Source organism: Vipera ursinii (genome assembly GCF_947247035.1).
Source record: "Vipera ursinii genome assembly, chromosome: 1".
NCBI lineage: Eukaryota > Metazoa > Chordata > Lepidosauria > Squamata > Viperidae > Vipera > Vipera ursinii.
The window spans coordinates 173,428,828-173,442,120 of record NC_139512.1 but is presented as its reverse complement, the minus strand read 5'-3'; the positions used below and the strand labels follow the sequence as shown (position 1 = coordinate 173,442,120).

At 43.0% G+C, this 13,293-nt stretch overlaps 1 protein-coding gene across 1 annotated transcript in view; it reads left to right on the top strand.

Annotated features, from left to right (window-relative positions):
- Window positions 1-6,618: 6,618 nt before the first annotated feature.
- Window positions 6,619-13,293, top strand: part of BOLL (boule homolog, RNA binding protein) — a gene marked incomplete at its 5' end in the record, with an annotated part of 44,800 nt that continues 38,125 nt past the window's right edge. The window contains one exon of the mRNA XM_083368720.1: window positions 6,619-6,636. Within this exon, the coding sequence (XP_083224846.1) occupies window positions 6,619-6,636 (18 nt within the window). The remainder of the gene's footprint in view (window positions 6,637-13,293) is intronic.

The following is a 13,293-nucleotide window of genomic DNA, read 5'->3' as shown; positions in this document are numbered from 1 at the left end:
CGATCCCCCTCCACCCCCACGATGTAAGAGAGAGGCCCAGTTTTTTCAGCCACGGTCCTCCAAATCCATGGATGCCCTGCCCCGTAGTTCCTTGCCCAAACCAGGTCCCCCACGTTGAGAACCCTGTGTGCTGCTGATGAGGGCCTATCCGTTTCCGCTGCCACTTGGTCAGAGTGCAAACGGTCAAGCTTGGTGATGAGGCGCCATCCCCACCGTAGTTCTGCTGGACTCTTTCCGGTGGCAACGCATGGTGTAGTGTGTTGGGCAAGCAGAAATTTCACCAGTCTGTGATCCAGTCCCCGCTGATGATGCGCTGGAGTGCATCCTTGGTCGTCCTTACCATCCGTTCAGCTTGCCGATTAGTCAATGGGTGGAAGGGCGCGGAGGTGGCGTGTCTAATCCAATTCGCCTTCAAGAACACCTGGAAATCAGTAGCGGTAAACTGAGGCCCGTTGTCAGACACAATTACGTTGGGGAGGCCGTGTGTGGCAAAGAGGGCTCTGAGCACCTGGATTGTCCTTGCTGAGGTCATGTTGGGGACAGGGACTACCTCCAGCCACTTAGAGTAGCTGTCCACTACCACTAAGAACAGTTGGCCCTGGAACGGCCCCGCATAGTCGATGTGAATGCGGGACCAGGGTGTGTGTGTGGCTTCCCACCTGTGCACTGGGGCGTGAGGCATTTCTGGTCTAGATCTCTGGCATGTGTAACAGGCCTTGACCCGTTCCTCAATGTCCTTGTCCAGCCCTGGCCACCAGAGGTAGCTTCTGGCCAGTGCCTTCTGGCCAGTGCCTTCATCCTAACCACCCCCGGGTGTCCCTCATGTAAGGATTCCAATACCCTGCCCTGGACTGCGGTGTGGATGATGACCCTGCTTCCCCAAAGGAGGCAACCCCGGTGCGTGGAGAGCTCGTGTCGCCTGGTGAAATAGGCCTGGAACTCTGGCCCTGGAGACTTGTCCTGCCACCCCGTGCAAACCCATGAGTGTACCCTGCTCATGATGTTGTCAGTGGCTGTGCTGCTTGCAATGTCCTTGGCATGTACTGGGCATTCTGGTAGTTCCTGCAGAGCTAGGATCTGTGTTGCTGGTGCCGGGTCTGGTTCAGTGGTGTCAATGGGTAGCCTACTTAGGCCGTCTGCGTGGCCCATCTTCTTCCCTGGCTTGTGCACCAGCTTGCAATTGTAAGCTGCAAGGAAGATGGACCACCGGAGCATTCTGGGGGACAGTATTTGGGGGGTCTGCTTGTCTGTTGTGAACAGGCCTAGCAGGGGTTTGTGGTCTGTGTAGACAGTGAACTCTCTGCCATACAGATAATCATGGAACTTCTTGATTCCTGCCAAGATTGCCAGGGCTTCCCTGTCTATTTGGGCGTAGTTCCTCTCTGCTCCAGACAGCGTCCTGGAATAATAGGCTATAGGGATTTGAGCCCCATTAGCCTCAAGTTGGCTTAGTACCGTGCCCACACCATAAGGGGATGCATCGCACGCAATGCATATAGGCTTGGTTTCAATGAAATGGGTTACTGTGGACCTATCCGACAGTAGTGCCTTTAAGGCTCTGAAACTTTGGTCGTGGACAGAAGTCCAGACCCATGCTGCCTTCTTGTCCAGTAACCTGTGAAGTGGCTCTGCAATGGCTGCCTTGTGTGGAAGGAATGTGTGATAGAAGTTAAGCAGGCCCAGGAATGCCTGTAGCTCTGCCTTGTTCTTAGGTGTGGGTGCCAGTTTGATTGCCCTCACCTTGGACTCTGTGGGGTGGATTCCCTTGGCATCTACCCTGAATCCCAGAAATTCAGTGGATTGGACACCAATGCTGCACTTCTCCCTCTTCAGTTTGAGTCCAGCAGTGCGCAGCCGGGTTAGTACCTCCCTCAGCCTACCTGCCAGTTCTTCCGCTGATGCTCCTGTGATCAGGACGTCATCGAAATAAGGGCAAACCCCTGGAATGCCCCTGAGCGTCTTCTCCATGATCTCCTGAAAAATGCCAGGAGCTACGCTGATCCCAAACTGCAGCCTGTTTACCCTGAACGCTCCCCTGTGAGGCACTATCGTCTGAGTGTCTGCTGTTGCCCAGGTAACCGTGAGTTGCTGGCACGCCTGCGCAAGATCGAGCCTTGCAAAGATGGCACCACCTTGGAGGGAAGCGAGAACGTGGCTGAGCGTGGGGACCGGGTAAGCGTGTGGGTTTAGGGCGCGGTTCACCAAACACTTGTAGTCGGCGCAGATCCTTACCTCCCCATTGGCTTTTAGTGGGGTGACTATCGGGGTCTCCCACTCTGCCCCATCTACGGGCTCTAAGATTCCCTGGGCCACCAGCTTATCCACTTCGCACTCGATCTTGTGCTTGAGCGCGAAGGGAACTCGCTGCGGCCTGACCCTAACGGGGGGAATGTTTGGGTTTAGCTTGAATGAGATGGGGGGCCCTGTGTACCTGCCCAGCGTCCCATCGAAGACATCTGCGAACTCTTTGCAGACGGCCTTGATTCTCCCTGGATCCAGTGGATCCCAGAGACGGTGATTCCCAGGGCCTCAAACCAGTCTAGGCCTACTACGCTGGCTCTCCGGCCTTCTACCACTACAACCTCCAGGTGCTCTTTGCAACTCTTAAACCCCACGGAAACAGTGGCCTCCCCCTTTACCTTGACCGGTGAGTTTTGGAAGTCGGTCAGGGCTAAATTTGAAGGCCGTAATTTAATCCGCTGCTTGCTCCGGCCGCTGATATAGTTAAGGGTCTCGTCTGAAATGACGGAGACCGCTGATCCGGAGTCAAGCTCCATGCTGCAAGGAATGCCTTGCAAGCGGATTGTTAGCTTAATTTTTGGTTTGAGCAGCCGGTGGCTACCCGTGTGGTGGATGGCCAGCCGGCTCTCAACATAGCCAATTCTTAATTTGGTTGGGGCCCCAGTACCTTCGAACGGTGATTCCTCCGGGCGCAGCTCGTGGATTTCTTCTCGGGGGCGGTGGCTACGACAGACCATGGCTATGTGGCCTGTTTTCTTGCAGGCCCGACACGTGGCCGACCAGAACTTGCAGAGGCTGCACACGTGGTTTCCGCCGCAGCCTGCGCACTTCTGCACGTTGTTGTTGCTAGTTGGCCTGGGCTTGTCCGGGCGTCCACCTCGATGGTCGGGGGTTGACTTCCGCCGGAGGAGGTCGATGCTCTGTCCGTCCTCCTCGTCCTCGGCTGAGGTGACCTGTTGGTGGATGCTGGCCGCCTGGCTACTGATTTTGGACTCCTGGACCGCCTGGATGGCCCCGCAGGCTGCTTTGTGCACCAGGATGGCATCCTGGGTTTCCTGGAGCAAAACTTCCTCCTTCTCGAACAGGCGGTCCTGTAGCCTTGTGTCCCATAGGCCGCAAACCAGCCTGTCTCTTAGCCGCTCCTCTAAGTTTGAAAACTTACAGGCGACGGCGGCTTCTCGCAAGGCGGCGATGAATTCGGCCCCGGACTCGTCGGGACGCTGGTCCCTCTTCTCGAACTGGGATCTCGCAGCCAGTTTGGACCTGCGGGGCTGGAAATTGGCATTCAGCTTTGCGACGAGGTCCCGATACGAGATGGTATCAATGGCCTCCGGGGCGAACAGGTTGGCGGTGACCTCGAGGAGTGCGGGTCCGCCTATGCAGAGCAGAGCTGCCGCTTTTGAGCCGTCTTCCGAGATTTGGTTAAATCTCATGTACAGCTCGGCGTGCGACAGGTACCGGGCCCATTTCTCCGGATGGTGGATGTCGAACGTCACATCGTCCCGTCAGTCGTTGTGGCATGTGGTTCCGTTGCTTGCGTGGCGGCCTGAGCCGGTGTCTCACGGTGGCCGGTTGCGGTGGCTGGCGGTCGCATTGGGGGGAAAGGAAAAGATTCCTCTTTTCCTTCAGCGTGCGGTGCGTTCCCCTAGTGACTTCAGCTCTTCTGTCGGCAGGATCCCATCCTCGTCACCACTGTAACGTAGTGGGTCCGATGCAAGGAAGAGATGCCAGCCGGAGTACGTGTTCAGCTCTTTATTGGGGGGGTGTAGCATACTGGGGAACAAGGGTTACCTGGCCTCCTTAAATACCTAGCCAGGTAGGCGTCCAGCCAATGGGGTTGGCCCTAGGTTTCCTGCCAAAACTAGGGTTCCCACCAAAACCGTCCAGGCCAATGCCCCCTAGTGGCTGTTGCCATGCAGATACCTGCACTGGATACATAACAAAATTCCTTGGTCTTTTTCCTATCACTAAAATCATTAACCCTGTCACTGTGGAACTGAAACTACCATGATTGTTGGGGAAAGTTCACCCTGCGTTTCATTGCAGTCTATTGAAACCTGTGTCAGGATCCTCTTTGAGACCTGTCCCAAGGAAGCCACCAGGTCCAATAATGGTGGAGGGGGAGACACATTATGAAATTAAATGTATTCTAGATTCCAGGTTGTACAAGGGAAAGTTACAATACCTTATTCAGTGGAAAGGTTACCCCCTTTCAGAAGCTACCTAGGTGAAATGTACAAATATGAAAGTGGATAGATTGATAAAGAAGTTTTACAATAAATACCCTTACAAGCCTCAAGGGAATGCTTAACCTGCTTTTTCTTTTCCCTGCAGGAGACTCTCTTTCTGATGGGGAGCCAACTGTCAACTTTAAAAATGAGCATGGCTATAGTCATTTTTCCTATTCATTTTTGGTTGACACATAAAAAGGTGGGAGGGGGGAATTGCTAGGTGCTTGGCTAGTCAAAATATTCTTTTGTCCCATGGGAACCAAGGTCATTAGCTGCTCCAGAGACTGCAGGCTGGGCATTTCATGAAAAGCCCACCAAGATGAAGTATTGGGGAATGTAGTTACTTGCATAGCTGTAGAGGTGGGATTTCTTAATTTTGTATAGGGGAATAGGTTTCACTTTTGATGTGCCAATACTTTGTAACTAATAAACATGTTCTTTGAGGAATTTCCAAGTCTGTCTCTGTCTGTCAGAACCAAGACACTTCCCTTCTCATCCTTATGGATAGTAAGTGTCTTCCTCAATTAGGAAGGTAACTAGGGAACATCATCAGTACCTAGTTTGGGTAAATGAAACTTCTGCAACACAACAGCCAAGCTGCACAAGGTGGAACCACACTTTACATCTGCATGATTCCCATTCAGATCTGTCAACTAGGTTGAAATCAGTACTGTCACATGGGTACAGTATGTGTACATGCAGATAGTAGGGAACTGCTGGCAAAATGATACTCAAACAGGGGGAGGAGTAATGTCTGTGGCAGAAAGCCAAGAAGCAGCACACAGTTGTTGCTCTTACTCCTTCAAGCTTTTGAACAACATTATCCTTGTTACTAAAGTATAATATTTTGCTTTGCACAGAGGTGAGTAATTATTCCACTCCCCCCTATACTTTTGAATGCAGAAGGTTGTAAATGGAGACGGGGTAACTCTTGAAAACTGACTGTTTTCTATCTCAGAAGTGCTAGTGTTGTTGGGAGAGTGACAGCAGCAACAGGGACAAGGGCTGGCAGTTTTCTGTCTCAAGCATCAATCTCTTCTGTCTGGCACTATAATGGAGTTTAAAGCCCAATGATAAGCAGTGATAAGCAAAAACAAGACTTGGCATCTTACTGGCCTCCTCCAAGCATGAAGCAAGTTAGAAGGTGTCATGGACAGGTAGTATGGTAAAAGTCATGTTTTTGTATGACTCTAGACTAACAGATTTAAAACAGCAAAAAGATTGGCAAGATACCAGGAAGGAATTTGAATAGTGTGATTTATAAATACCCAAAACCTGTGTAGCATTGAAATTCATCTCCTGTTTACCCATCTAGGGTAGACACTCTTTTTACAAATTTACTAATTTAAATAATTCATAATGAAAGAACATCTTTCCAAACTGTGAGGAGAAATACACAGTGATATGGTAGCTGAACCAATCAGTTTACGATGTCAGTCTAAGGCAGGCAGTTCATTAGTTATCTCCTGATGCATGAACCATGGATGTGTGAGGTGAGCAAAGGTGACAATTGGCACTGACATAAATTGCCAGTTAATCAAATTCACTAATACAGATAATTTATTTCCTGAGTTAATAAGACAGGAGGATGTGAAAGCAACATGAAATTTATTTATTCAGTTATAACATTTGTGTGACACTCTATTTCCTAATGGCTGAGATGTGAATTTAAAGTATATTGAAAAACGTAAATTTGCTGTAATTAAGGATTGTGTAAAGAATGTATTATAAAATTGGAAAATAGAAAACTCATAGCCCAATAAATCATTCCATACCAATATATATACCACCACCAGTTTACATAACTATTGTTTAACACAGATTTTTTAAAAAAAATCCCAAAAAAATCCAAGAGGCCCCAAGGAAGGAATTGATGAGATAGACATTAAATCTCCCGCCCACCTCACTTTTAGAGTTCCGGATGCTAGCCCAAACGTAGCTATAAGCCTTTACCCTCGGCCCCACCTCTTGGCCCAGCGAGGGGCCACTGCACCTGTAGAGAACTTGTCGCGCCCGCCCACCCCGTTTCCCCTGCCTTTCCCCTTAGTAACGGAGGCGCGGCCGCTGCGTGAGAAGGCGAGCTGCGTGCGGGAAACGTGCTGCCCAGAACTTGAGGCGTGCCGTGTATGTACGTGTGAAGCGAAAGATGGAGCCCGATTCCTCGGTTAGTACGAAACCTTGCAAGCGTCCAAAGGACGCTCCGACACCCTCGAACAGAGCGCGCGCCGCCTTAGGGCCGGCTTTGGCCGACAGGGGATTCCTGAGAGAAAGGCGTACTTAGGCTTGAAACGGGCCCTAGGAATGGACGGGGCGGGTAGCGGCGCACTTGGCTGGGGTGGAAAGTGGACGGCGCGGGGAAAGGGCGAGAAATCACTTCAGAGCCGGAGCCGCGAACGATTTTAACGTCGCTTTCCCGCCAAAATACGCAAGCGCTCAAGGAACGCTGCTGCTAATGCTCCTCCTCCTCCTCCCTAGCACTCTCAAGCAAGACGCCGCGCCCTTTCTTCCCGTCTTCTCTCCCCTCCCCGCCATTACTTGAGGCGCTTTTCTCTCCCCGCGAAGTGGGAGGGGGCCCTCAGCAGGGGCTAAAGCAGGGGTCTTCAAACTTGGCCCTTTTATGACTTGTGGACTTCAAGTCCCAGAATTCCTCAGCCAGCGTACGCTGGCTGAGGAATTCTGGGACTTGAAGTCCACAAGTCATAAAAGGGCCAAGTTTGAAGACCCCTGGGTTAAAGAAACGGCCCTCCTGGGCACGCGCCCCCTAACGGCAGCGGGAGGCGGTTGGGGCTTGGCGGCGGCGGCGGAGCCGGGGGGGGGGGCGATTCTATCGGGCTTCGGAGAGACGAGGCTCCTGCCTTGTGCTCCCTTGCTCCGCGCCCTGTAGTTGGGGAGGCGCTAGCCTTTCGCTTTGATAATAATAATAATAATAATAATAATAATAATAATAATAATAATAATAATAATAATAATAATAATAATAATAATAATAATAATAATAAAAGACTAATAAAAAGACTAATGCTAGGTCTTTTTATCCTGGCGAAAGTGATCCTAATTCCAATATTCTCCACATCATTAAGAGTGCCAGCTCTTCATTAGGGGACTGAGCCATTTTTTCCCCCTATTTGGGTAGGAGGTGAAGGTAAATGCTGCTTTGGTTTGAGAGCAACTCTGGTGATTTTATGTACGGAACGTATTCGTATTTAACCTGTCCCCAAAGTTGTGTTGTCGAGATATTCTGTAATGGCTTGAATTTTCGCTCCTGATTTCAATATAAAACGGAGGAACCAAGAATAGCTTGATTTTTTTTTTTTAAGTCTTCAGGAAGATACTAAAAAATGTTTCTCAGACACAATAAGGGAAACCAAAAATATTTTTCCGATATAAAAGTGATAAACGCCCGTGGCATTGTTATTATTGTAGGATAATTTTGTATGGTTAAAGTGCAATTAAAAAATAGAAGAACTTTTTAAAGTCAAAACAATTGTGCCTAACCATAGTAGATGCAGAAAATATATTTTTATTATTATTTCTTAAGCTTTACAGGAAGAAATAGAAAAATTACAAAATATACAAAAGGAAACGGGATATATGCAAGAAATATGAACGGTATTTTATACTTTCATCTGTTTTCCACTATTTATTTTTGCATCAAAGGTTTAAAAATTTTGATACTCAATATTTTATTTTGTTAGTTTGATTAAAAGATTTAAGCATGCACTTTTACAAAGGAAACAAGTTCAGCTCAAAGAAGCTGACCCACATTGTTGGGGGCAATAAGCTGATTTTGTAAAAATGCCGCTTGGGGGCCCCAGAAAGCCCTAATAAGCAGGCATATACATAGATAGAATGAAGGCTATTGCTAAGCACATTGATTTGTGCTTCTTAGATTGTAAGCCGCCCTGAGTCTTCGGAGAAGGGCGGGATATAAATGGGATTTTTTAAAAAAGCACACTTTAATAAGCCTTGGTGGAGCAGTGGGCTAATGCCTCCTTAAGTAACACCAGCTGCCTGCAATTAGTGCAGGTTCGCATCCCACCAGGCTTAAGGTTGACTCAGCCTTCCATTCTTCTGAGGTAGGTAAAATGAGGACCCAGATTGTTGGGGGCAATAAGCTGACTTTGTAATAATGCCGCTTGGGGGGGCTGAAAGCCCTAATAAGCAGGCGTATACATAGAATGAAGGCTATTGCTAAGCACATTGATTTGTGCTTAGATTGTAAGCTGCCCTGAGTCTTCGGAGAAGGGCGGGATATAAATGGAATTTTTTTAAAAAAATGCAAACATTTGCTTAACATGTTTAAAATGAACAGTCATTCAAAGGGCCCAAAGTTGCTTGCTGAGATGGGCAGTCATATAAATTGGATAAAGAATTAAATATCTCATGGAATTAAAAAAATGAACAAAACACTCCTGGTTTAAGCATTTAAAATTCACAGGTCTGAACTATAAAACATGGGAGCTAATTCCCGGCAGATGATTGTTTTTGTGTGTCACTGCACAGTCCTCACTGGACTTTCTAAAAAAATTGCATCTTGAAATGTTTTTTTCTGGTGATTCTCACGAAGCTTCATTCAACAAGAACCCTGGAGAAAAGCCTCTGAAAATGATCTTAAAAGTTTGGCAGCAGCTAAGATTGGAAGGTTTTCCTGTTTAGTGCTTTTCAAATGTATTGAAATTTGGGGATTGGCCATGGTGGCGAATTGTTGTAGGAATCTAAAATTTATGAAGAGCATAATATTCAGGAAAATTGATTTTTAAATACTGTGATTTAAATTCAGCTGTCTATCATACTGTTGGAAGTTTCCAAGACATTTTCAAATCATCACGTTATAGTTACCTACTGGGAGATTACCAGAACATGACTAAATTATACCAGGCTCTCTCTCTTCAGTTACAGACACTTCTGATTTATTTGATGTTCAAGAGGTGTAGCCATCTCCAAATCAAATATCTGAGCTAGAGAAATTGACCACTTGATGACTATGCTGCTACCGGTATCTTGTCAGGATTGAGTAGTTACTGGACTTTAGTTAGTTAATTACCCTGCTCACATTCTGGTACAGTAAATCCTATATCTCACCCTTTGTCTTGGTTTTGTCTGAATATTAATTAAATCTTCACTCATTTTCCTGTACTGTATATTATCCCATGGTTCCTACAGTTAAATAGCTCAAATGGAACTAGGAATTCTGATACATAACTGTCACAGAATAAATCACCCTTTCTGTAATCTGCTATCCAAGTAGGAACAGAAGCACTAGAGAATAACGTATATAGGTTAAGCAGCTGAACTAGAAAGATTTAACTAATAATGTTGAGCATTATTAAGTAAAACTACATATTCCTAACCATATGGTGCTCAAGGTAGGGGCTGTTCCACAATGGTTTAAATGTGGCTTTAACTGAGACCCTGCCCCTTTTTTAATTTGCAGTATTTCTTTGTATATTTTTTAAAAGGCGAGGCTTTAATTGCATGGGCAATCTTGATCGAAGATATTTTCAATCCCCAATTGAAATTGAATTGAAAGAGTTCTATTTCATCATACACTATTTGAAATTGGTCAGTGGCAACTTGCTAAAGATCTTATTCTCCATTCATTCGTATTTACATTTTTCTAGGAGTGGCCCAGTTGCTGCACCTTTCAAAAGAACCTGGTACTGTTCCTGGTACTACTATGTTAGACAGCTAAAGGAAGAAAAGTAACTTTAAAGATAAAAATAGTTATCCCCTATTTATTAGAAACAACAAACTTTCAACATGCAAGTATTTAGATTCCCTTTTATACTTAATTTTATTAAAAGTTAAATTTTCTTTTATTAAAACTAATACAAACTTTAAAAAATGGAAAGTACAGAAGAAAAAACAAGAAAAACAAAACAAAGAAACAATATAGTAAAAAAATATTTAAAGAAATTATTTCCCCTTTTATCACAAGTAAACTATTTTAGTAACTTCATCTTCTCTTAAAATACAACAAATGATCTTCCCATATCCTTATTTATAAAAAAAATATCATTAAAGCCTTGTTTCAGCCCTGATTACAGGTTACTAGGGATAACAGCCTGTCTATTTAAACCTTGATCAAATAAACCTATTTCCTTTTACTTTTAATAATCTACAGTCCCTTCAAATAATGTTGTAGAACTTGAATTCTTTTCATTTTTTTCTTCGTCTCTTTTCCCAAAATTCTTCTAAGTTTTAACTACCCTCTTTATTAAATCCAATATAGGAAAATTATCCATGTCACTGTGTTGGTTTGTTAGTTGTACATCCTTCATAATTATTAAGCTGGTTTCTTTTGTATGTCTATGTGGCATCATTTTCCATATAATTTTTGTAGCCTATCATTTTAAAATCCATTTTCAGATCAGTCTCGCTCCTGTTAGGTAAAATTTTTTTCCTGTTTCATAACATCTTTGAAGCAGTCTATCAGTGGATGCAGGCACTCTTAAAATTAACTTCATTTTTCAAAAAATCCTTTAATATTTTCAGTGTTAAAATACTTTGCTTCATTCTGAATTGGTAAGTAAAATGTAAGTATTCTCCTTTAATTGTAATCTTTAGTTTCTTCTGGTTCTCTCCAGAAGGTTCTCCAACCTTCATAGTCTCATCCAATTATGTTTTTTAAGAGAATTCAAAACAAAAACATTTTCCCATGGAAAGGAATCTTTTAATTAATACCAAAATCTTATTTCAAATCTATCTGGACCCATAGCCCATTTGTAACTTTCCAGAATCAAAGTTCTAATCAGTCCTTTGCTGTTTATTCCAAAATATTTTTTTATGTCTTTAAACTTGAATACGTAGTCTTTGCCTTAAAACCATTCATTTAGTAATCATTAGAAGTTATAATAGCACTGAAAAAGTGATACAACTGTTTTTCACACTTAACGGTTGCTGCAGCATCCCCACAGTCACTTGATCAAAATTCGGATGCTCAGCAACTGGCATGTATGACACGTGCAGTTTCCCAGTGTCATGTGATCACTTTTTGTGATCTGACGAGCAAAGTCAATGGGGAAGCCAGTTTCATTTAACAACTGTGTTACTAACTTAATTGCAGTGATTCGCTTAACAAGTGACAATGACAAAAGTCATAAAAAGGATCAAAACTCTCTTAACAACTAACTTAGCAATAGAAATTTTGGGCTCGATTGTGGTTGTAAGTCAAGGACTGCCCGTATTTAAAACATCTTTCATTAAAGATTGAAGGAAATTCATCTGGTACTGTAAAACATACTGATCGAAAAGGTTCCCAATAGCTGAAATGCAGTTAAAAAGCAATTTCCATAAGTGATTAGAAAAGCATACCCAGTATCCCCTTGATGGCACTAACCATGGTTTCAGCAAGATGGCTATTCCCTTCCCTCAGGACTTTGGGTGTTGGTGTCTTGCATTCTTCTCATGAGGAATAGCACTATGGAGCACTTGTGGGTGATCTCAAGCCCCTTCCTTGACAGGAGAAGAATTATGAAAACCTGATCTATATGATGGCTCTTCATTCTCTTTCAGTTAATAATTCTCCTTCAGTTCTCCATTTGTTTCCCAGAAGTCCTCAAGTAGTCAGATTCCTAACTGCATTTTTAGGTTTTAATACTCAAAACTTTGAAATAATTAGCCTGAATTGTTCCAATAATAGAACTACAGTGTGTATCGAGTCCTGTTGAATACTAGTGATTTTATCTTCAAATATCTGCTGACTTACTTTTAACAATCCACTTAAGGTAGGACCAGTTCCAGTTCAGTTGTGATTATAATAAACCATTTACTGTCTGAGAAAACGTTGCTTTGCAGATTATATTGCAAATACCATGGATAGGAAAGAGAACTCCTTTGACATAATCACAGCATAAAATAGACGATAATGAAATCTAATATATAATTCATGCCAAATAATTCAAAACAAACATATTAGTGTTTTAAAATTATGAAATGATAACAGTTTATAATAAGACTGCATCATAATTACATAACAATCTGTAAAATGATAAACTTTCAAAAATATCTTCAAAAGAAACTTGATAATTTTATTGTAATTTCATAGTGTATCCAAGTTATTTATTGATCAGTGTTGGAATGTTTCAAAAAAAATTGTTAGTTTAAATATAGTATTTTGAAATAACTTTGGAAGCAAGCATTATAAATTAGAAAACATTGAAATTGATTTATTAAAAATTATTACAAATCTAGGATCCATTCTATAGTAATAAGCTCGTTGTCAGAGAACATAAGAGTTTTCTCCATTGTTGTTATTCTTTTATCTCTGTACATCTACATATTTGATTTCCCCTTTTATTAAAATATGACAAATCTCATTTCTTTACAATTCAATAAATATTTGAAAGAAGAAAATATAGAAATTAAATTGTTGAGCTTCAATTATTGAGCTTCAATTAAATTATTGATGATAGTATTAATAGTATGAGGATTTTAAAAAAATTCTATTATTTTAAGAAATTACTCTGTAAGAATATACTATCGGTTAGAATTTCTAGCCCTAAAATTGAAGTATTTTTTTTAATGTTTCATGTTTGTACTCTATAGTACAGTAAAGATTTCTTTGTTAAACAACAGAAGAAATGTGAATTCTCCCATTATATGGTTCTGATACTATCAGTATGTTAATGTATTTCAAATACTGGTTTTTAACTCCTTTTGCTGTTAGGAAAACATAATAAATGGTAATATGAAAATCTCTAATAATCAATTAGTGCAGACTAGAGCTTTACCTTCAAACTCTTTACTAGTTTAAATCTATAGTTTCTGAAACATTCCAGAAAAATACTATTGTCAGAATTGTTCAGTGGAAAATTTTCAA